The 25,758-nt window shown below is 44.0% G+C and overlaps 1 protein-coding gene across 1 annotated transcript in view; it reads right to left on the bottom strand.

Moving 5' to 3' along the window:
- The window catches only part of STX17 (syntaxin 17), a 46,199-nt gene extending 39,593 nt beyond the window's left edge, over positions 1–6,606 (bottom strand). The window contains exons 1-2 of the mRNA XM_074987961.1: positions 6,401–6,606; positions 941–1,106 (exon numbers count right to left, since the gene is read on the bottom strand). Coding sequence (XP_074844062.1) covers positions 941–1,063 — 123 coding nt within the window. The 5' untranslated portion in view covers positions 1,064–1,106; positions 6,401–6,606. The remainder of the gene's footprint in view (positions 1–940; positions 1,107–6,400) is intronic.
- Positions 6,607–25,758: the final 19,152 nt, after the last annotated feature.

The raw sequence follows: 25,758 nt of genomic DNA on the forward strand, positions 1-25,758 counted from the left end.
TTTCATTACACATTGATTTTATAGTTTCTTCAAACAGGTGATTTAGTAGATTAATTGTCCGAATTATCTCTGGAACCTAAGGTTTAAATCAATATTCATGAAATGAGGTTAGTGACATTGGCTTCATCGTAAGTAAATAATGTTGCTGCTTTAAGCAATTTGGCACAATTAATGATTTTTGCTTAAAAACTGCAAAATACATAAGACTAAATTCTATAAAGTTATCTTTTTGCCCCACGGGATATTCGGTTTATATGGCTAAAATGTAATTCAGCAAGTTTTTTTTCTTTCTTTATAAGAAACAATTTAGTTGTTGGTATTGACAAGACTGCTGGCACTAAAATGTATTTCATGCAAAAATTATATATATTAATTCAATTACTACTGCAGCTAATACGCTATTGTTGTGATTATCTAAAGCAACGAAGCGCTCTACCATTGTCCGCGCGCACGTGCACACACACACATACTCTCCCACCCAGACCCCACACCAACAGACCACGCCTGCACCCTCCCTCCCATGCAGACCCTCCAATCCCAGACCACTCCTTCACCCCACCTCCCATCCAGATCCCACAACCCCATCTCCAACCCTATCCCAGCAGCCCCTTCCCACACAATGAAGCCCTCACTTTTCAGCCTACCCACCCCAGGGCCTACAAAACTTACTCACCTCACGCCCCCACAAAGAATTAATCTGGTTTAGGGCCCTGAAGCTCAGTCCTCCCTCCCTCCCCTGCTTTGGAGCTGGAACATAAGGGGAGTGTCTTTTTTTCTGCTTCTAAATTGGGGACAACATCAGTGAGGTTTGGTGGCTTGTTTGGTTTGTCATCAAAGCATCTTTTCTTATAGTCTACATTCGGCTGACATCAGTATCAAGTTTTTCAGTATAACTGCTTCTGTACATTAATAAGAGCTACTAGTAAGAAGAAAAACTAACCTTCTTAATATTAATTTGGTGCTTTCTCAACCTTTCCAGATCTGTTGGAATTGCCACTTTAATGAACTTTTGGATGGCAGGTTCAAGACGACGAATATTAATTTTTTCTTCCTCTTCAGACATCCCAAAATATGTTTCAAGTCAGAACTTGACCATCTAGAAATCCCTACAAAGAAAAAATATTTAGAATTTAAGCAAGATTGTTAATATTACTTGCTTTGAGTACAGTTTAACTATATTAACCTTTTAAAAACAAAAAGTTGTCAAAATTTCCCACAATGCCCCCATTAAGAAAAACAATAATTGATGTGAATTAATCATTCAAAACCTGGCTGATTCCTTAGCTGAAACTAATGCAGAGCTCACAAACAAATTAAGAACTGTATTCTTGGGGAATATTTTCAATGGACAATATTTTTAATCTGACAACAAAACAGCTAAATGATTTAGACATATATTTAAGAGCTTTGATGAACAGGGATGAACTTAAGCACATACTAAAATTAAAATGCTGGAGTAAGTGCTTTGAGGATTCAGAGCCAAAATTTAGTAATTTTAAATTCTCTAAGCTCTGAACATATTGTAAAGCCTAAGATATGCCAAAAAAAGACACAAACACAAAACTTGAGGAGGAAAATTCAAACACACAAAATCAGGAAATCCTGAGTAAAGGTTCCCAGCACAAATGGACTCCACCTTCTTGCAAAAGTGATTGAAGCTGCAATTCTACAAAGACTAAGTATATTGTGTAAGACTGGGGTTAAGCAACCTGACTCTGCATCTTTGTTTAAACTACACTTTGAGGACTTTTTCAGTTCCCTTAGATGAAGACAAGCAGAATTTTACATTGCTTCCCAAATGCGCTCAAATACACAAATTTTATTTAAAAAATTATTGTGTATGCACAAGATACCAAAAGAATCATGTAATTTTTAAAGTCAAAATATCCCTTTACTCATGCAGCATTAGCACTGCATTCCTACAGGTTACTCAAATAAGATTTTCTTTTCTTTACAAATGTGACCAGATCTATACTAGAAAGTTGTGCCAACATAACTCTGTTAGTAAAAGGACTAATACAGACACAGTTTGATTATTGTAAAAGTGCTTCTACACCAGGTGAGTGTTGCAGGTATCAAACTACATTAGTATAGTTAAACTGGCACAAACCTTATAGTGTGGAGTACACCTAGGATTGTAAACTTCTTGCTGAGTAGAGAAAAACCTGGGGGGCCTAGTACTTCCTGCCGAAACCAGTGGCAAAGGAGAAAGAGCAATCTCCCCCGGGGAAAACAGGAGTTTCCACAGGGGGAAAAAGTTCAAAATTGAAGAAATTTCAGTGTTATCACCCTCTGATTTAGCAATGTTGAGGTGCAAATGATTTTCTTTTATGAAGAAAATACTACCAAAGAGCATATTTTTTCCTGAACAAAAAAAATCACATAGACAACCAGACTTTTTTTAAACCAGTAGGACAAGTTCTGAGCACATTCACTTTGGAGGCTTCTCTTCAAATATTTCAACTCATCAATATTACCATTCGTTTACCTTTTACTGTTTCACAACCTCCAAACAAAGACATTTTAGTTAGTTACTTTAGTAACTCTTTCCTTACTCCTTGAGTACAGAATTTTCTGATTTAACAGGTTTACAAGTAAATCCACTAATGAGTTTGTTAAAATTAATTACTGACTGGTTCCTTTAAGAAATTTAGAATCAGTGTGAGGCTTTTCATTGTCCTGAATTGTCCTCATAACAGAACAACAGACTTTTGAAACTTACCATATAATAAAAATTAATTAAAATCCACTGCTTAGACTGTGTTTGAATAAATTATATCATAATTAAGCTAAGCTAACACCATATAGTATTTTTATCTAGGATACACATAAGGTCACGTCAACATCAGGTAACTTTTGTGGGACATGGTGACCACAGAGCTAACCTACCTCTGCAGTTTATGTGAATGCAGCAATTGCATTGGTTTCGGAAAGACAGTGTTATGAGAGAGATTGAACACATTACTTCTCAACAACTAAACTACATGCTGAACCACTCTAATCTGTAACTCTCTTGTGCAGCAACATCTGTAATCCAGCATCATTTTAGTTCGCCAAACGACCATTTATCATGGGTATAGCCAAGTTTTCCATGGTCCCATAAAGTTTGTTTACATATACATATATGGAGATATCCATATCTCATAGAACTGGAAGGGACCTTGAGAGGTCTTCGAGTCCAGTTTGTAATTTGCCTCAGACCCCTACGTGGCCTCCTCAAGGACTGAACTCAAAACTCTCAATTTACAAGGCCACCAGTCTTGTCTCTCAGTGTTCTGTGCAGTTGTTTAGCTCTAATTTACCCCTAAATGCTTTCTAAGAACCCAGTAAGCAGTGGAAATGTTGATAACGTGCTGTATTGACCTGCCATAGTCCAGCAAATTCTCTCGTTTGGCACTGATCAGGTCCTGCGGGTGCCAGACTAGAGAGGTTCAACCCGTAGTTCGCCAGACTCTCATTCACTGTTCCTTAAGGATTCCAGGTCTTCATGCTTCCAAGGCTTGGCCTACACTAGACCTTACAGATGACTGCATATACACAATTCTAGCTGTGGCAATTGTGTAGCTAGAATTGATGTATCTACAGTCAACTGTAAGGTCCGTCCTTGCTGAGGGAGTTCAACACGAGCATTTCTCCCTGTGAAATAACTGTTTTTTTTTTGTCAGAACTAACACCAATCAAAAAGCTGCCATTGAATGCTATTCTGCTCTGTGCTCACAGAAAATTATTCCCCTCTTCAGTAGCCCCATGCTGCCCTCAAACCTAGGAAAGCAAACTTCCAGACAGGGAAACAAAAGCAAAATAATTAATTTTAAAAATTCAATCTTTCAAGTGCAGGAAATAATTTCTCACTCAACATCATGGCCTGGGGGTATGTCCAACATTCCCACTGCACTCCCCTCATCAGTACTCAGGCCCAGGCAAGCCAATGATCCAACCAGTAGACCAAACTCGGTAGTGATTGCTGGTTACCTAGAGTTTAACCGGTTAACTGATTAAATAGGAGGGGGCAGCCTCCTTGCTGCGGACGGCGCTGCTCCAGCCAGACTGGAGTGCCCTTACTCACAACATGCTGGGGACCAGTGATACTCCAGTCTGGCAGGAGCACTCCCGCCCATGGTGTTGCCATGGATGGGGGGCACTCCAGCCTGGCCAGAGCAGCCCCTGTCTGCAATAAACCTGGGTGCATCACAGGTGCACCAGCCAGGCCAAAGCAGCTCCTATGTCTGGGCTGAAGCAGCCTCCCCACCCATTCTTACCACCCGTGGCCGCCACAAACAGGGCTATTCCAGCCCAGCTGGAGCACCCCTGTCTGCGGCAGCACTGCGGGGCTGAAGCAACCCTCACTCCATACTGTTTAATCATAATCAGTAAGCTTCATCTGTTTAGGGTGAGGCACAGGCTAACCAGTTAAAGTTTAACATTCTAACATTTAACATTCTACATTGTGCATATGCTAAGATCATGACTCAGTGGCCTCTCCGACTAGTTATTTACTAATTCCTCCAGTTTTAATTCACATCAAATCTCTCCCTCTAATCTGTTGTTAAATTATTTTTGTTCCAGGACGCCAATTCTCAGGTCTTCAACAGAATGGCCCACTCTACCGAAGTGTTCACTGACTGGCTTATATGTATGGCATTTCTTGATGTCTGCTGTGTGTGCAGACTGGGCAAAACTTTCGCCAAAGAATAAATGGATACAGAGCAGACATCAAGAAACTCAATACACATAAGCCAATCAGTGAACACTTCAACGGAGTGGGCCATTCTGTTAAAGACCTGAGAATGTGTGTCCTGAAACAAAAAGAATTTAACAACAGATTACAGCGAGAGATTTGTGAGTTAGAGTTCATTTTCAAATTCAACACGTTAACATGTGGTATGAACAGATATACCAATTACCCCACGCATTACAAGGACTGCCTCCCTTCCTTTGATGCTTGTAATTATTTCAGACACAACAATTAACATCCCCCCACCCTTCACCCGCTTCCTTCAATCCTATATGATTTGTCAGTTTTTATTGCAATTTTTTTTTGGCTTCTGTACTTACAAATATCAGTCTGTATTGGAAATGAAATTGATCTTAAGAAGTAGGTCTGTACTATGAAAGCTCACCACCAAATATATCATTTTGTTAGTCTTTGAAGTGCCACACTTCTGCTGCTTTGTTCTATTCTGACATAGTATGCCCACACACAATAGAGCCTACTTCAGATTAGAGCCCCTGGAAACACATAAAAGATGGGCACTTGCGACCAGTGTTCTACGTCTACACAGCAGCGTTACTTCTGAATAAACTAATCTGAAATAGTTTATTTCGAAACAGCCCCTATTCCCTGTCTATACAGCCCCATTCTGAAATATCTGTTTCAGAAGAGGCACCATTTCTTGTAGAAGGTTTGCAGAGTTCAAAATAAGCCTGTTTTCTAAATGAGCTCGGTCTTCCTGTGCACACCCTCACAACGTTATTTCAGAACAGTAGCCGTTAATCCAAAATAACATTGCTGTGTAGACACTCCTCAGCAGCCTGAAGGTCTCCAAACATGGACTCATATTCCTGCTGGCATAAATAACTCCATGCAGCTATGCAACCAAAGAAGTTGACTTGCGGTTTGCCTCTGCATACCACATGGTTACAACTTGTGTGACAACTACGTTGCAAGCCATCAGCCCAACTGTGGGGGCACAACAATACCAGAGGGCAAGGCCTGTAACGCTGCCAGCCAGGGCTGTATGGGGACAAACCCAGAGTTGCGGGGTAAATCCTTGTGGGGAGCTTTTAGCGATGTGGAGTAACTAGACTTAACAATAAAACCAGGCAGGGATGGTGATAGGTCCTGCGGTGAGCGCAGGGGACTGGACCCGATGACCCCTGAAGGTCCATCCCAGCTCCCAGACAGGCACAGCTCCACACAACACAAATCTGGTTTCGTTTTCCTGAAGCAGAGGCTGCGCTTCCCAACCCGGAAGAGCCGCCGCCGCGCCCCCCAAGCACGGCCAGGGCTCGGGCTGCGGCTCAGCCCCGGACACACAAACTGATCTGGACGCTACCGGGGTGCCGACGGGAGGCGACTTTCCGCTCGCTCCCCCAAGGATCCCCGCCCGCCGTAGTGCGGCCGATCCGAGCTGCCGCGTCCCCGAGCCCGCCGGACCAGCTCCGGGCTGCGGCCGCGAGTCCCTACAACGGGGAGGAGGCGAAACGTGGATCCCGTTTCCCGCCCGCCCCGCGCACCGGCCCCCAAGTGCCCGCCGGCTGCCCCGCCCCCACCGCCGGGGCCGGTCTCTCCCGGCGCGGGCAGCCTCCAGTGCCCCGGCCCGGCCAATAGGCCCCGCGGGATGGGCGAAGCCTGGACCCGGGGAAGGGGCCGGGGCAGGCCCCGACCGGCCGCTCTCACCTGGCAGGAGGCGGCGCCGAGGGGAGCCCAGCGCTGGGGAGGGGGCGGGCGCGGCGGGGAGGAGCGAAGCGGCGCCGGGGCAGAGAGCGCCCAGCCTGGCCCGGCCCCGCCTCCCACGTGGTGGTGGTGTCCGGGTGGCGCGGCGCGGCGCGGCGGCGGTGGCGCTCACAGCCCCCCTGAGGCGCTGGGAGTTTGGGTGCGGGAGAGGGTCGGGGGTGGGGGTGCCGGAATTGGGTGAGGGCTGCGGGCTCTGGGGCGGAGCTTGGGGGTGGAAGGGGAGGGCGCGCCCTGGGGTGGAGCCTGGCGCTGGTTGCTGGCTCAGGGTTGGGGCTGGGATGAGGGGGTGTAGGAGGGGCCGGGGTGAGGGGTGCAGGCTCTGGGAGGGAGTTTGGAGCGGGGAGAAGGTGCAGGCTCTGGGCAGGCACTACCCCCACAGCTCCCATTGGCCCAGGAGCGCTTGGAGCAGGACCACCGTGGAAACACACGTACCCCACCCCGGGGCCACTCTAGCCTTGCCCCTAGGCCATTTCCAATTGCCCAAAAGCACCAGGCAGGCCAGGGGAGAGGCTTGGCCCCAGACTTCATTGGAGCACAGGCACCATGGTCACAGGGGACTCATGGTAGCACTCCAGAGCTTCAATGACCCACCTCTGTACTGCCGCCAAAATTTTAATTACTAAGTGGATGCCTCCACATGCCCCCTCCCTGCCCCTCTGGGTGGTTATCCCTGCACCCTCCTCTCCCTCAGCCACCCAGACTTCAGACCCCTATAGTTCACTACCCATACACCTCGGCCCTCTTCTCCTGGCAAGGCATCACATAGCTACTTTTGCTGAGGAGAGGTGCAGCCAAATTCAGTTATAATCTTGTCCCCTCCTATTCTGGATTATATCTCACCATTTTTCTAGTTAAAATGTGCAAGGTTGTTGATCTTGTCATCTTTGGCCTTCCTTGTGACTGGGACTTCCTCCTTTTCCTGAGCCTGTATATTTAGACCCTCCTCTGGAATCCCTGCTCATGTACCTAACAAAGCGGGTCTTTGCCCATGAAAGCTATCCTCCAAAATATCTGTTAGTCTATAAGGTGCCTCTGGACTTCTTGCCACAGACTTAACACAGCTACCCCTCAGCTACTTGTCACCATTTAAATTTTTGTTATTGATCCAAATTTCCACACTTGCATGGAAACTATTGCAGGAGGGTTCCTCAAAAGCGTTTTTCTTATTTTGCCTAGCTGCAAATCTCTGTTATCACTGGAAATACTTGTATAGCAAAATTGCCATTTACCAATAAAAATAAGAAACTTTCAAATCTATATTTTGGGTCACAAATGACCCAAGCCTACCTACGTTGTGTAGGTGCATGACTTTACTAGGTGAAAAGTCCCAATAAAATCCACCCCCAGACATTCAGTCATAGGATATGGGCCCTCAATATCAGGGTTACTTTTCCTAGAATAAAAAAGCAGCCCAGTAGCACTTTAAAGACTAACAAAATAATTTATTAGGTGAGCTTTTGTGGGACAGACCCACTTCTTCAGACCATAGCCAGACCAGAACAGACTTGATATTTAAGGCACAGAGAACCAAAATTAGTAATCAAGGTTGACAAATCAGAAAAAAATTATCAAAGTGAGCAAATCAGAGACTAGAGGGGCAGAAGGGGAGGGGGGAGTCAAGAATTAGAAATAGATACCTTGGGTTCTCTTTGCTATTATCCCTGCTTGAATAAGATCTTTCTCAGACCTCCTTGCCTGGAATATTTCTCAGCCCTTCTTCACATTTCTGGTCCAAGCCAGTAAGTGCCCAGCTCAGGTCCTGCAGCTCCTTTTCTCTGAGCCTGCTGCACTCTCATTAGCTTCTTTCCTGAAGCCTTTCTAGGCAGGTCTGGAGGAGTTACCTGCATTGCCCCTCTTCTGGCATATGAGTCAGTAAGAACATGAAGCCTCCACTATGGGGCTTCAAAGGGCCTGGCATACTTCATCACAGGATATCAGCATAATAATACCATATCAACATGTTTCTATCGAAAATAGTTTTTAAATAAGATTTCAAATGTGGTTGACATAATATACTAAAACATAGGAAGTAACTGTCTTACTGTGCTTAGCCCTGATGAGGCCTCAGCTGGTGCACTGTGTCCAGTTCCAGGTGCCACATTGTTGGAAAGATGTGGACAAATTGGAGGAGGTGTAGAGGACAGAAACAAAAATTAGTAAAAGTTTAGAAATGTTGTTATGGACTTAATATGCAGTAAGGGAGATTTAGGTTATGTGTTAGGAAAAACTCATAACTTTTAAGGGTAGTTAAGCTCTGGAACAGGCTTCCAGAGTAGCTTGTGGAGTCTCCATCATAGATTTTTAAGAGTTGAGTACCCATTTTGTTTGGGGGTGGAGCCAGTCTCTGGTCAGACCAGAAGCTCCAACTGTGTCCTGAATTTCAGCACTGCAGAGAGAGTCTGGGTCCTTGGCTGCCTTTCCCACTTGCTTGTGTAGGTGGGAGATCTGTCCCATTACAACAGGGGCATTTCTCTACATACACAGTACTCCAGCTGAGTGTCAAAAGGGTCAAAGTCCCACCCTGATTCACTTCCCCCAGTTCTTGTCCATCTTAATTTTCACTCTCATCTGTGTGTGAACAGGACTTGCACCAAGTGGACTGAACCCAGGGATTCCTGAGTGTTTACGTCAGTCACTGCGTAGGCAATTCTGGGCAATACCAAGCGGGCCCCTACTCCAGGACACTCCTATGCCACTTTTTACCTTTGAACCCCTAGTAACTGCAATACACTTAAACATACAGTAAACTCTTTCATATCTGGCAGGCCCAGGACCGGGAGGTTGCCAGATAGTCAAATATTCTAGATAATAGAGAGGTATACCTAGCAATGTGTAACACTAAAGAAAAACAAAAGCAGATATTAGGAAACAAACAAAAAAGTATGCAGAGTGCTTTTTTTTACCAACAGTAATATTTTACACTGGAAACATACTGTATTTGCTGTATTTATTTATATGTACTTTCACGATACTGTACTTATGGAAAACATAACAAAAATTTACTTATGGTTAAAATGCTGGTTATTTGGGTGTTTCAGATGATAGAATGCCAGATATGAAAGAGTTTACTGTATACCTATCTTTTATTTACACCAACACTGATTTTTGGGTATTAAGGAACAAGTCACTGAGACAACACTGTGAAGAAACAGCTTAGTTAAGTGTGACAGTTTACAAACACCCCATACTGGACAACAAGGGGTTAAGGAGCTGCTCTGGGATGAGTCAGGTGAGCCCCAACACACCTAAGGGGATGCACAGAGAGGAAAGGGAGTTAAACTGGAGTACAGATTGCTTGTGGGCAGACCTAGGAAGAGAGCAAATCTGAAACTTGCAGTTCCTCCAGAAAGGACTGAGGGAAGGCAGGATCTCTTTATTAGCAACTGCACGATGGTCCCTCCCTGAAGGAAGGGAGGCCATGCTTCTACCATACCCAGAGAAGGAGCCATTTCCCCTGCAGCCCAACTAACCACTTTTTTGGTGTTCATTCCCTGGCTTTTGTTTATGGACTAGCCCAAAAGTGAGCTGGAGGTCCTGGACGTCCCTACCAAAACCCACTTCTGCATGCCAAAGCCCCAGGTTATTTGGTATTGCTCCCCATAAGAGAAAACCATCACCATAAGGTTCACTGAAGCAGTTGTTAAAGTGCAACTAGTTTTATGTTTACAACAAATTTAGGAGTCTGGTGTCCTCTTCCTGGACCTGGATGTGTGGCTGTGATGCTGCTGGTAGAGCACTGCCCTAGGATGTTTTGGGGCTCTGTCCAAGGGAACCACCCCTCCATCTTCCACCTCTTGTCAGGCCACATCCTCCTCTGGCTCTGGCATTTAATGCCCTCTCAGCAGCCATCTCTACTTAGACCAGTGCACATGACCCTGCTGCAAAAAGAGAAGACTCACCACCTCCACACAATCACTCAAATGCTGCTGTGGCTCCAGGCTGCTGTCCTCTCCCTGGTTTTGCCTTGCAGCCCCAAGATTGCAAAGAGGATGGTCTTGAAGAACTGATTCCCTCATTGACTTTTTTGTCTTTGTCTAGCTGTCTAACAAGTGCTGGGCTTGCTCCTTTTACCCTGGAGAGCTGTCAGTCCCATGATCTTAACTCCTCTCCAGACCTTTCCCTATCTCCTGGTGTTGGAAGAAGGCCAACCAAAGAACCTGTGAAATTTGAGAAAGAGGTTATCAACCCAGGAAGGAGGCAGCGCTCTCCCCACGCCATAGGAGCTGACACACCATTCTCACAGAGGGGGATGGGAGGAGGGAGCAGAAGGAACCCAGTAGCCCAGTCTCCTGCCCCTCCAGTGAGCAACTGTGATGGCTCCTCCTCAGCTTCCCACAACCTGCTCCTTGCAACACCTGACTGGAAGGAGTTTGAGGGGATGAAGAGCACCTGGAGCTGTTCCACACAAGCCTGGGCTTCGGTGCCTTGCTGCAGCCTGGGGAAGGGTCTGAAGAGCCTTCCAGAGCTGCAGGAGAAGCAGAGGTGAGAAAGGAGAGGGACAAAAGTGATGTTGGGAGGGTCACAATCATGGCTGAGTGATGGATGGATGTGGGGCTGGGTGCAGAGGAATTAATTAGAATGCTGGGGTTTGGGGAGCAGCTGAAAGCACCATGCTATCAGGCAGTCGCAAGAGACCCTGCAGTGGAGCCAGAATCACCTAACGCGGCACATTTGGTAGACTAAGCAATGCTGTAATGGTCACTTCAATGCAAGTGTTTAAAAAAATCAAGACATCAAAACCACAAGATGTGATTCTCTTATTTTAATCATGACTTCAGGTCCTAGCCTAGAATTGTGAGTGGGGCGGTGGGGACTTCTGACTTGTGAACTCCTGCGGCTGGCAACACTGGCTCTGGTTCTCAGTAACTGGCTGAGTCAGTTGAAAATATGCCTGGAGTTTAAAAGGGACACTCTAGATGAGACAGTTTCTCTGAACTGGAATCTAATGATATTTACTGGGGCCAGTTACCACCAGATATAAAGGTGTCAGGCAAGGTGGTGCAAATTGGATCTTCTGACATGGAGACTTATCAATACTCCTTTGGACTCCCTTCTGAATTTGCCCATTAGCCCTTTAATATTGAGCTTTTGTAAAAAGCTTCATTCTCATATATTTTCAGAATATGAAAAGCAAAGCTGGAAGCAGCAGTATCTCAGTACAGTACAAGGCAGAATCTATAGTAACTCAGCCAGCTCAAGAAGTGCTCATCAGAAAAAAAAACCATTAAGTTACACCCATTCCCCTTAACAAAAGATATTGAGAAGAAATCCACTGGGGTGTACAATAGACAGGCAAACTATGAAGGACACTTAGCTGTTGAACATTATGGGGTTTTACAATGACTTTGCTTTAGTTAGATTTTTCAGATGCAATCCTTGCTCCATGGAATTAAATATGAGTTTTGCCATTAACTTTGATGGGTCAGGATAACACCTCTAAAAAAGTTAAATGTTATCAATTCGTGTGTCTGAGTGTATTGGGGCAACTCACCACCATGATGCCTCCTGCTGGTTACTTGGGGAATTAGGTTTTCAGCCTCTGGAGTGCCCTTTTCTGAGCAGTGTCTCACAGTTATTTACTTGTTTTCTATTATCTTTTATCAGATCCCGCATTCCTCCCATACAATAGTGCCTTTCACACAGGGAACTGGCCTGCTGCAGTGCCCCTCTCTTTGGGGTCCTCCCCTCCCAGGGAATCCCAATCCCCTATATCCACCTTGTCTCACTGACCCACTGCTAGTCATCATCTAGCCCTTTACCACAGGGGCAAACTGCAGTCTGAAACGGTCACTCATCATTGGCAAGGGGTTGAACCTGTTGCCTTCTGCCTCCCTGGCTGTGTCCAGAAACCTTAATACCCTCAAGCCCTGTCTCAGGCCCTGGAGCTTGGGACTTGTTTGGCCAGAGCTCCTCCGGCTCCGTCTGCCTTTCCCCCAGCCCTGCTCTGTGTTAGGCATTTCCCATAGCTTTCCTGCCAGCCAGGTCCCTCCTACTCCACTACTGGAGCAAAAGTCTACCTCTCCTACCTTACCAGAGCCCCTATTTATACAGCCCTAGCTGGGCCCTAATTGGCCGTTAATTGCTTCCGCTGCTGGAGCCACAGCCTCAGGCCCAGCTAGGCCCACGCAGGGCAGATGTCCCATCACACTGAGACATTGGAAGCAACACAGGAATTAGAAAAAAAGATATTCAAGAATTGCAGAACATATTCACAACAGGAGGCCCCTGTAGAATTTTAGTTTGTAAACACTTTGGGAGTGGAACTGTTACTCTATTTTATGTTTGCACAGCACTTAGGATAATGAGGACCAGTCTGGCTGTGCCTAGTACGTGCCACCACAGTATAAATGTAATCATAATAATTAATTCATATTGGTGTTTGCATGGTGCTCTTACACATTAATCTATGAGTGTATTAATCTATGAATGAATTGATCTATGAATCTATATGTAATAATGGCATGAATATTCAAACTTACCCGGTCAATGAGGTAAAGTTGTTGTATAACTGTGGGGGAATATTATAATTTCCTGTATGAATGTATTGAGCTAACTAACTAATAGGGGACCATGAGATCAAGCAAGCAGGAAAACCACACAATAGACCTGGGGAAGGACACCACAGCATACGCCTGGAAGCCATTTTGTCAAGCTGTTGGCTTCAGAATCTCCAGTAGGCTGCAAGCCTTATTTTGCCAAAGCTGAGAAAATAGAAGTTAAAAAAACCCAGCTTACTAATGGGTTAAAAAGTCTTTGGGGTGTGAAGAGAAGAGCCTCTTAGCAGCAGCTGTCTAGGAAGAGAGGCTGGCTCAGAGACATAGTCTGTGGCCACACTTGGTCACAATTTCGAAATGGCCATGGTAATGGCCAAATTGGAGGATACTAATGAGGTGTGGACATGAATATTCAGCACCTCATTAGCACACTGCCGGCTGTGACACTTCGAAAGTGTCGCTTTCGATTGTGCACAGCTCGGTTACATGGGGGTCCTTTTCAAAAGGACCTGGCAGACTTCGAAATCCCCTTATTTCAGCTGATAGGAATAGGGGATTTCGAAGTCTGGGAGGTCCTTTCAAAAAGGACCCCCGTGTAGTTGAGCCGCACACAATCGAAAGCGGCACTTTTGAAGTGCTGCGGCCGGCAGCATGCTAATGAGGTGCTGAATATTCATTTCAGCGCCTCATTAGTATCCTCTGATCTGGCCATTTCAAAATTTTGGCCAAGTGTGGCCACAACCGGGGGGGGGGGGGGGGGGAGAGAGAGAGAGAGAGAGAGAGACTGACTAAGCAGAAAGCCCTTCCCTCCTCATATCCAGAGAGCTGTTAACCTTAGGGGAAAAGACATATATAAAAACAAGTTGTTTTTCAGATCTGTTTTTCTCTGCAGTGGTCTTGCTCTTAATAATTAGTACTTTGGTTTAGGAAGGCTGTTTGGTCCCTGCTTGCCATTGTCATTGTCTCACAGGGAACAGAATTGCAAGGTCTGGACGTTAGACAGACCTGCTGAAGTAATCACAGTTAGTAATACTCTGGGAATGCAAGCCAGGGCGTAGTCTGAGTGTGAATTGTGTAACTCCACCCATAGCCAGGTGATGGCCTCAGGCCTGAAACCAGAAGACTGGCAGTCTTGAGATGTCCAGGTGTAAAGGTGTACTTTGTCTGGTCATAGTGTAACCCACACTTCTATGTGTGCCTCACTGTCCCATGTAACAGCAAGGGAGGTAACTTTATAGACTAACAGAAAAGTTTTGAGCATGAGCTTTCGTGAGCACAGACTCACTTCATCAGATGCTGGTCTTGGAAATCTGCAGGGCCAGGTATAAATAAGCCAGAGCAAGGGTGGGGATAACAAGGTTAGCTCAGTCAGGAAGGGTGAGGCTTACTACTGGCAGGTGATCTGAAGGTGTGAGCACCAAGGCTGTGTCTACACTAACCCCAAACTTTGAAATGGCCATGCAAATGGCCATTTCGAAGTTTACTAATGAAGCGCTGAAATACATATTCAGCGCCTCATTATCATGCAGGCGGCTGCGGCACTTCGAAATTGACGTGGCTCGCCGCCGCGCAGCTCGTCCTGACAGGGGTCTTTTTCGAAAGGACCCCGCCTACATCGAAGTCCCCTTATTCCTGTGAGCAGATGGGTGAGATGAAGAGCACAGTGAAACACAAGTGAGACACAAGGTTTTAAAGTCCTGGCTTGACAAGGTCCTGGCTGGGATGACTTAGTTGGGGTTGATCCTGCTTGAAGCAGGGGGCTGGACTAGATGACCTCCTGAGGTCCCTTCCAGCCATGTGATTCTATGATTCCGTGTATGTGAGTTCTCCAGAAGAATACGGATGTTCTATTGCAATTCTACAATGGTAATGCAGATGTTATTAATCATGCTTTTGTTCCAAAAACTTGTATTTTTGTAAGCAGCAGTAATGAAAGTCAGTTTTGGAAGAATTTCTTTGATAGTCTGTCTAGCTAAAAAGTTGGTTTAAAAAATTATTAGTCTTTAAAGTGCTACTGGACTGCTTCTTTAAGTAGCATTTTCATGACTGTGTAAACTGCCGTATTTGTTTGTCTGTATTAAATGTGAATATCTATAGTCTAAGAAACTGTCTGTCATTTCTTTCTTTGACAGTGACAGGCAGCTATCTAAATTTGGGATTGAAATGCAGTGCCCTGGATTTAATGCTGAAAAGGCAGAATTTAGGTTTATGTGTTGTCAAAGAGAGAAGCTGAGATGCCCGAAGGGAAGTATGATAGCAATTGTAGAGATCCTACTCACACGCCTCATGAAAAGGTTTTTCTCGACTGCTAGAGCTGCAGAAAGTTGGGTGAAGTGGAAGACAGTCCCCCGTTCTGAGCTTCTTTTTCCATGAGAAAGTAGAGTGTTGGCTTCTCTGCACAGCTAGCACTTAGTATCTGCAGGGGGACCCAGTCAGTGGCAGTCTGGCCTCAATAGTAGTTGCATTAGCAAGGAGAGGGGACCAGCAGAGCAATCCCTGTGCCTGTAGGACAGCTTTTAGCAGAATGAGTGTGGGGGCCCTCTTCTGTGGACACTTGAGATCTGGTGCTGGGAGTGACTGTGATATCTAATCTTTGCCCTGCACCTGAGCTCTTCCCCACAGAGGGGACAGTGCCAGGAGAGCTCCATAATGGAAGTTTATTGAGCTTTCTTCTTCCCCTAATTACTTCATGCAGGGTTTTGTTTTTGTTTTGTTTTTTTTCATGCAAGGGGGCAGCCTGGCCCACTGTTGGTAATAATTGGGCAGGAACCATAAAAGTACAGAGAACATTTTGTAAAATGAATTATGGGTCTGACTTTGCAGCCTATGTTCATGCTGAGAGAAACACTAGCAGCCCTTCTGGGTTCCGGGAATGCTCAACCCACAGGAATGGTCCTACTTTTGCAAAGAATGTTTCATTATATATATAAAGCCTGTGGGAAGAAATCAACTCACTTGGGGCATCATGATTGTGACAAGCGACATGTACTTTTTAAAGTTAATTTACTTCAGTCAGTTTTGATAGAAACTGTGGAATAAGATACAGGCAAATCCCATTGGATGGAATCCCTTGCTCAGGATTACGTAGCCTGATCATATAAATAAGACATATTTGTTGCCATGTACTTTAAAGAAGTATAATTTAGCCCACTTTATTAACTCCTGGGCATCCTTTCTAGAGGGCAAAATAATCTGGTTCAGTGCTGATTAGAATGTTGCATATTGTTACAAAAACTATATTGTTATGTGTGAGCATTGTTGTATTTTGTGTTTAAAATGCATGGAACTTTCAAAACGAGAACAAAAAGAAAAGGGATTATGAACATAAATTCAAAATTATGTTAATTGAAATGGTTTTTAAAGAGAACAACAAATAATTGTTCTAGGGAATTTTTTTATTTTGCAATGTAATGCTTTATTCTGATATCAGGTACATGAAACATATGGCTTTGTGCAGCTTAGATTTCTTTGGGCGGGTCTAGTCTACTATGGAAGATCGACCCGCTCAGGGGTTCGACTTTGCATCTATAGTAGATATGTGCAAAATCAACCTCTCAGGGATCACAGTTGATACCTGTACCCCTTGCAAGGTGTGAGGCATAAGGGAGGTCAACAGGAGAAACTCTCCCGTTGACCTTCCCCTGTATAGACAGCCAAGCACAGATACATCAATTTTAGCTACACAATGACCATAACTAGAATTGCATGTCTGTGGTCAACTTTCTTAGCCTAGTACAGAGATAGCCTCACTCATTGGTGCCAGACCCAGACAAAAACGCCTTTAAATCTCCTTTAAATTTGAATTGTTTTGCATTTTCCTGTCTGTATATGGACTTGCTCCTTGAACTGTGCACTCAGTGTTGAGTGTGTGTGTGGAATGAATGACTCCTGGAAAAGGTGCAGGAGAGAGAAAAAATAGACAAAGTATTAGTTGGACTCAAACCCAAAATATATCATGAATGACCACAGAAGACTGTCAAAGATATAGTTCAGGCTGGACCCCTGATATCCATGTGTGTTCTTGCTCACCAAGAGATGATCCACTCCCAACACACATGCACATATATTTAATAGTGGAAATAGTGATAAGTAGATATTTGACGGCTCAGGGAAATGTTTATAGGATGGCAGAGCCTTTCTTTAAATTGCTACAGATTGAACCTCTCCAATCTGGAAGTCTCTCATCCGGCAACATCCATAATTCAGCATAATTTAAGTTACACAGATGACCACTTATTATGGGTGAGGCCAAGTTTCCTGTGGACCAATAAAGTTTGTTTACAGCTACCAGTCCTGGCTGTCAGTGTTCTGTGCTATTGTTTAGCTATAATTTACCCCTAAATGTCTTCTAAGAGCCCAGTGGAAGTGTTGGTAATGTGCTAGACAATATTGACCTCCCATAGTCTGTCAAATTCTCTTGTCTGGCACTGGTTAGGTCCCGAGGGTGCCAGATGAGAGATGTTCAACCTGTAGTTTAAATTCAAGAAGGTCTGCAGTGACTAAGCCAAATCCAAAAGTGGCATGAAAAGTTTGATCCCTGTAAGAGTGTGAGAGGAAGGCCAGGGGTTAAACAGGGCCTGTTGGCCCAATCAGCCCCACCTGCAGACAGTCGTAGGCCTGGAGAAGTATAAAAGGAGGGAAGCCAGCCCAGTTTGGGGATGACCAGCAAGAGGCAGGAGCTGGCTCTGAGGCAGCAGGGCCTGAGCCAGAGCTGCAACCCAGTTGGCTGCCAGAGGGCATGGCCTCAGGACCCTTCCCCAGGCACAAAGGAGGGGAAGCCCCTCCCAGGAAACCCCTCTCCAACCAGAGGGGGAACTAAGTTCTTGGGGCAACGCTCCAAACTTATCCAATAGACTCTTGGGTGGGGCTGAAGACCCATAGCCCCGGCCCTGGCAAGGGGGCCTAACCACTAGGTCACCCTGTCACCAGTGGGAACTGCTCACAATCCCTTTTAGATAAGAGGGGTGAATCTAGAAGGGTATGTCTATACTGAGCTGGGAGCAGGTCTCCCAGATTGAGAGACTTATGCTAGCAGGGCTTGAGCTAGCATGCTAAAAATCACAGTGTGGACACTCTGGTTCAGGGTGGAGCTTAGGCTCTCAAATGTAGGGGATGGGGTGGACTTGACAGCCCAAGCTCCAGTCTGAGCCAGAATGTCTTCTGTTGTTGTTTTGTTGTTCTTTTTAATGCACTAAATGGTGCCTCACTACCAGAGCAAATATGTGAGGCTTACTCTTAGTTGCAGTGTGGACATTCCTAAAGAGTATGAGCTGCCATAACTACTTGCCAAGGAAGCTGAAAGAATGAATGTTACAGTTTTCCTGAACCTGACCTCTGAATTAGTCCCTGAGAGCTGTAAACCTATAATGGCTGTTCAGGGGCTAGTGGAAAATGAGGGTGCATAATCTCAATCCTGTGTCCCGTGGACTGATGCCCCATAAAACAATTACATGAAAAACAAAAAATAAAAAGCCCTTCCCACCTCCAAAAGTAAATCCTACAATTGTCAGGCAAAAAAGTCAAGGACTGGTCAGTCATGGAGGCAGAACTGCCCTCTTCCCCTGTGATGTGTCAGGTCTGAGGCTCACTGCTGGAGCAGAATGTGGAAGTTTGTAAAAACCTGAAACTCCACAAGGCTCATAGGCACTGCAAAACCATGGAACAAATCCTAGCTGAAGATTTTAAAGCCAAGTGAATTGAAATCAGTGCACAGAGCTTGCTCTGTTGTACTTGATCTGGGAGGATTTTGTTATGAGTAGTGACACAATTTTATCATGGCGCATGGCTGTCTGAAAATCTTTATTACTTACTAGAGCTGGTCAAAACATGGGAAAAATAATCACAAAATATTTGGAGATTTGTGAGGTTGTTTCCATTTCATTAGATATGTTTGTACAGTGATCGCAAGGTGTGACTGTAGCTCACCAAACACACCCACATTATTTTTAATCCAACCCTGGCTGTGCACATTTTGTCATGGGCTGTACAAGAGCACACTGAACATGGCTAACTAGTTTCAAGGATAGCCTGAAATAAAGTTTGTACAACCATGGCTTCCTGGCTCTGGTTCCTGAGCTAGCAAGATTAAAGTTAGCTTGGGTATGTCTATGTGAGTTGTAATCACACCCCACGAATGCAATATAGACCTATCCACTGACAGAAAAAATTGCAAAAATTATTACTCAAAATTTTTACTGAGCGATTGAATTTTCTTGTTTATTGGAAAAAGAGACAGAAATTATAACTACACTGGTAAAAACCAGGAAAAATATTTAAAAAATATTTTTCATCAACAGTTATGTTTTTAATGATGAGCCTTTTTTCAATCAGCTCTAAAACTTCCATTTCCTTGTTTTTTTACTTATGCCATAAACTTCAAGTTTGTATTCTTCCTGAAATGGCTAAGATTCTTTGCCATGATAGATATGTATGGAATACCCTTATCTCCTTCCTTGGTTCTGGAAAATCCTTCATGAATACTTTTTCGGGGGGAACAAAATAGTGTATTCTGAGTAACTTTGGGTGCCGTTCACAAAGGGGGCCCCAATATATTTGCAATTCACAAGTTCATGCACAAGTGCTTAGACACTGAATTTTGCATGTCACAGAACTTGGATATTTTAATGAATACAAAAGACACACAAAGATTAAGGAGTTAGCTGTGATGTGCTGCCACAGTTTTCACAAGTGGCCGTCTCAAAAAATTCTGACAAAGTTATGAATATGACATTCCCTCTATAAAATACATTTCCACTTTCAAAGAAATGTAATCCTTTCCATATTCTTTTTCCACCCTTCCAAAAATATATATACATTATTTCATCATCATCATTCATCAATAACCGTGGGCTCAACACCCGTTTGTGTCTGATGCCTCTCTCACTATTTCCTTCCATCTTTCCCTCTCAGTGCAGAGTGGCTTAGTTGCTGTAGACTAACTCTTCACTAATCTGCTACATCATCTATCCATTCTCTGTGGGGTCTGCCTCTCCTATTTGAACTGTCCACTATGCCAAATACCAGGGTCTTGATTTTTTGTTTGTCATTCATTCTGCAAATATGCCTAAATAGTTGTAGCTTCCATTTGATAACCTTCTGTAGCAGGTTCTCTTTCGGCTGTATCTTTCTATATAATTCCTCATTGGTGACCTTCTGCATCCATCCTATTCTCAGAATCTTATCAAAATCATATCTATCATGTTCTTGGACTTCCTGTCATTCGATCGCCATGTCCACTTCCTACAGTCCTTTCTCTGGAATCTTGTGCTGCAGATCACCATTTCACGCTCCGTAGCAAACTCTAGTAGTTTCTCACCTCGTTCATTTCTTTCTCCATATCCAAACCTTCCCTTGACTCTCTCCCAAACTTTGTTATCTGTTCCAAACTTTGCATTCCAATCTCCTCCAATGATCAACACATCTTTCTTCGGTATCTCCTCCACCATCTTCGTCAAGTCTTTATAGAATAGCCTGATCTCTTCCTCCATACTGTCCGACGTGGGTGCATACGGTGATGTTGAACGGTTTTGCTTTGAATCTTGCTACCATCATTCTTGCACTCACTGGTTTGTATCCTAAAAATGCTCTTCTAGCTGTTTTGCTAAGAAGGAATCCAACTCCTGCTTCATGCTTTGTTTCGTTTCCTGACCAAATGAGTTCATAACCGCATATCTCTCCTGATCCCTTCCAAACGCATCTCTGCCAGTCCAAGTATACCACATATGGTATCTCTCCATCTCCTTCCAAAGCAGCTCTAATTTTCTAGTTGCCCAAAGGATAGCATATGTGTTAGTTGTAATTTTCTTTCTGTAGCCAACTTATTGACCCAACCCCAATTGCTCGATTGGTATCGCAGACCTTGTTCATCCAGGTGATGTCTGAGCTGGCATCTTTTATTATTTAGTTGTACGGGCATCAGATTTCATTCGTATTGTTGTTTGACAGTCAGCGCATCGACACACATCTGACCAACCCTCCTCCTTCATTCAGGCTTGGGACTGTCATGGAGCTCATAGAGGCTTCATTGCAGAGTTGTACATTATTTACTCTTAGGTAATTCATAACCAGCAGTGCCATGCTTTGCAAAGATTAACTCAGTTGTAAGTAAACTGGACACTTGCAATCAAAATGTTACAGATTTGTAATACATGTTAAATATAATAAGTACATGCATTGCTGTTCATCTTTTTTGTGGAAATATAAGAATACAAAACTAGCTCAAATCTATACATCTTCAGTATTAAAGAGAAGTTAGTCTTTTTTAGTGATACATAAGAAATATCATTTTACTAAGTGGATTTGCATATCTACCATATATTTTAGAGAGTTTGTTCATCTTTGTTTGTATGTGTAGCTGTCCATCTGGAGTGCATTTATTTAAGGATTCCTCCTAAACGGTAATTGCTAGGACTCCCAGATTTGGTGCGCAGCTTCCTCTTATCATAATGTAAAGCAAGGTCAGGGTTTGGCTCTGCCATGACAGTGGGGTTGCATGGAATACAGTTGTTTCATGTCAAACACAGAGGGAGAAAAAGAAAGAGGGGGTGTGATAAGAGAGGCAGTGAGCTCACAAATGACCACAGGAGACCAGCAAGCATGGGGAACATTTATACTCACAAATGACCCACAGAGGGGCATCAAGTGTACCAGCCTTGGGGAGCAGCATCTGGTGAGCAGCACAGCCCCTGTTACCTTGGCTTGCCCTGGAGCAGCTGCCAGCTGGGCTGCTTGGCCCCCACTTCCCCAGGCCAGCCCCTGGGAAAGCCAGCTGGTGGCCTGCACAGCCCTTATCCCACCTCAGTCATGTGCCAGAGAAAAGGTGGAAGGCAGGCTGTTCAGCTCCCTGTCCTGGGAAGGCTCTGGGGAGAAGCCATTGAACAGTTGGCACAGCCCCTGCTGCACTGGGCTGACCCTAGGGAGAAGATGGCAGGAGGCTGCACAGTACCCCCATCCCAGCTGGCCCTGGGGAGAAGCCAGGGAGGTGGGCAGCATGGCCCTTGCAGTCCTGGGCTGGCTTCAGACCCAAGCAATGCCAGATAAGTCTTCTAGTATGACATATGGATATGGTTTAGGACATCTAATTATTTAAAATATGCATAAAGATTAGAAAAATGTACATTTCGGTATCTTTCATTTTTTAATGTCTAATTTCTTCATACTTAGTTTTTAAAGTTTGATTCTCTGCATTATGTTCCTTATATATGTTGGGCATAATTCAGTGATGAAATAATCTCTGAGGTTAATATGATCCATGATCTCTGAGGTATCCATCAATGCACTGACTGGCCTTTTTATTTTTATTATATTTAATTCCCTTTCTCCATCTCTAAGCACCTTTTCTGTCCCTGCTATGAATCCAACTCAGCCCTCCACTGTGCAGAGTGTGTCTCAGGTGTCCCAAAGTGGGTAGGTCTCCTATAGCTGGTGTGGGAATGCAGGTCTTCCCCATGTCATGGGAAAAATAGAGAGAGGAACACAGGTTCCAGGCTGGGACTGCTCTGGCAGACATCTGCAAAGAGAAGTGAGCTATAGGAGACAAGGGACTCCCATTGGGTAAAGTTATAGTTTGGTCCTTTCCCCTTTTCATGGGTTGATGGAGCAGCTGACAGGGTGGAATGTGCAGTTACTATGGGTGCAAGCCACACGCTTGCCTCTAGGGCAGGTGGGAGTCACAGGACAGGTGTTCCCCGTATAGCAGCTGCCTTGGTTGCAGCAATAGTGGTTGCAGCCCACAGCTCGATGGTTGGCAAAACTTTGAAGCAAAGGTGTATTAGAAGCACTGATAGGAGTATTTCTGTTAGCGTCCATCTAGTTAGCACAAGTAACAAATGTAGTGAAGACATAGTGATGACGGCCACTTCACCTTGGTGAACAGAGTTTGTGCACAAGGTCCCCACTGGGCCAGTACCCGGGTTGTTAGCTCAGCTGTTTGGGGAAGGATGATGAGCTGATATTTGGAATGCACCTCACTTTAACACATTCCCTTTTTATAAAGAAGTATGTGTCGGAGGGAGCATGATGTCTATCTCATCTCAGCTACAGAAGTCAAGGCTGGCTGCTTGTTCCCTTATGATCAGTTTATATTTGTTGGTGTTTTCAAGTCTATTGTTATGAGGAAAAAGGCTAGAAACTCACGTTTATAAAAATACACCACCAATTGAAATTCATTCAATTTTGAGCGCACAAACTTGAAGACAGCTTTTGAATTTTGGTCCCTGGATGCCACAGAAAATTCACTTCTCTAAATAGCTTACATGTATCCAATATCAAGATTAATCCACTCAGTCTCCCGGGGGCTTCCTTGACATCTTTCAAGAGTTGCTCAAAGCTGGATGAAGAGCAGATTGCTTGGGACCAAATTCAGGGATCTATTGGCCATGTGTGGTCACAAGGAAATCTGGAAATAAATAATATGAAACATCAGAAAGAACTGGGAAGATGGTATATGAAAAACATAAAAAATAAGTAATTGGAAATTATTTGCACAGATGACACTGCTTGTTTAATGCCCCAGATATTCTGTGTAGTTTAGTTGAAGTACATGTAAAAATAAATAGTATTCTAATCCCCTTGGCTACATCTACACTGCATTCCACTTTCTGAAGCAGCATTCAAATGAGTGAGATCAAAAATGCAAATGAAGTACAGATTGATATATCTCGTACCTCATTCGCATGTTCTCGCACAACTGTGCTTCCAGAAGAGGCTTTTCCAGAAGCAAAAATAGCCATGTGGACAGGGTTCCTTGGAAAACAAACCCCGGTTTTGAAAGAACGCTTCTTCTGGAAACAAAGTAGGAAGAAGGGTTCTTTTGAAACCAGGGTTTGTTTTGAAGGAACCCCTCCTACACGGCTGTTTTTGCTTCTGGAAAAGCCTCTTCCAGAAGTGCGATTGCACATCAATATGCAAATTAGGCATGAGGTATGTAAATCTATGCTTCATTTGCATTTTTGATCTCACTCATTTGCATTCTGCTTCTGAAAGTGGAATTCAGTGTAATTGTAGCCCTACAAAATCCATACCCTTCACCTGAACTAGATCAGACTCCACTCACAGGAATGGCTGGGGTAGCAGAGACAGAAATGGGGAGCAGGTGAGGGAGACTGAGGAGATAGAAAAAGGCCAGGGAAGAATTATGTCAGTGACAAAGAGTGCAAAAGTAAGGTTGGATAACAGTAGGAAGAAAAAGATCAATACATAGAAACACTTGCTTCTAATCTTTCTGTATTTAAACACAGGTATGCATATGCATATGATGAGCAACTTTTTCCCAAACAAGGGTTTCCCTTGTCAGATGTGACCCACTGAGGGCAAACTAAAGATAATAACTGCTTGCTCAAAGGAACTGGGACTAACTGAAAAGGCTGATATGATCAGAAGCAGCACAGGTAAAAGGTAGCTATAGAGAAGCATTTGTGGGAACAAAGTCAAAGAAGAATCACAAAACAGGGAGACACACAGTTGACATAGCAAGGCAATCTTTTCACATGCATATTCACATACTATACAAGCCTGTAATATTGCACATAAATTGGTACATTACTCTGAATTTGTACATGATGTTACAGCCATCAACAGCTCTCCACACCTATAGATCAGACAGCACTCACAGGAGTGTCCCATTAAAAGATATGTTCAGTGTATACATCCCATAACACAGGGCTGAACAAACTGTTTATGTTGGACCCCACTTTTCAGCACTGCAATTAGCAGGGCCTCTCCAGCCTGTCTAATATAACCTAAACCAACAGAAGTTTCAGTTACATTCATATGTAAAAAAACCCAACTAACCAAACAAACAAAAAAACCTTTCGGCACTTGCAAGAAAATAAGTATGTAGAATGTAAAAACTTTATTAATTGGTATGTAAATGTGAATACACAGACATAAAAACAGTAAAGTGTTTCAACCTTTTTAATGAGATGGATGAGCCAGAGCGGATCTTGCTGGACCCCCTTATGAAATTTTGTACCCCCTTACTTTGCACAACCCTGCTATAACAAATAGCAATTGTGATTGCTGCTATAAACAACAGTACTTAAAGCCAGGCTCTTAACTAGTCTTCATGAACATCCATGCACCTCCACCAACTGACACCAGCTGAGGCTCTGGCCCTCCAGAGCTACAGTAGGATGTGGATGTAGAGAGATGCCCAGGGTTTCCATCAATATGTTATAGTTCACTGTTTCAGAGATCCAGTCTCAACAGAGAAGATAGTAGAGCTGGCAGAATTATTCATTCTAACTAAATATGAGGTGACATTACCACTTTCATCTGTTTGTGAATCATTCAGAAACTGACCTTGACTTCTAATGATGAACTGACTTCTTGAATGTTCCCCCTAAGAATTTACGTGAACAATTTTCAGGATGAGATTGTGAATTGTTCACATTGACTGTTTGAGATGTGGGATTAGTCACTTATATCACATAGTATTTTTTCTGTTCCCTGCTTGGATTACTGACATTTTGAATGCCTGAAATTGAGAAAATAATAAAGAATGAATAGCAAATAGCAAATAGCAAATTCTCTTGCCCATGCATGAATAGTCCTTCTGAACTTAAATACCAATATTCATATGAAGAAGAACCATTCAGCAACCATGTATGCAAATGAAAAGGGCAGTGCCAAAAACAGCTATTTAGAATTCAAATAAATGTTATTGAAAGTTGTTTCTGCAGCATGTAACCGATTCTAGATTTTAGCCCTTCTTTTGTGTCATAAGGAGTTCGCTAAGGTGAGTGTCCTGTGTCATAGCTATGTCTGACTGATTTCTGAGGCTATGTCTGGATTACAGCAATTTATTGA

Source organism: Carettochelys insculpta, chromosome 2, assembly GCF_033958435.1.
Source record: "Carettochelys insculpta isolate YL-2023 chromosome 2, ASM3395843v1, whole genome shotgun sequence".
In the NCBI taxonomy this organism is placed as follows: Eukaryota; Metazoa; Chordata; order Testudines; family Carettochelyidae; genus Carettochelys; species Carettochelys insculpta.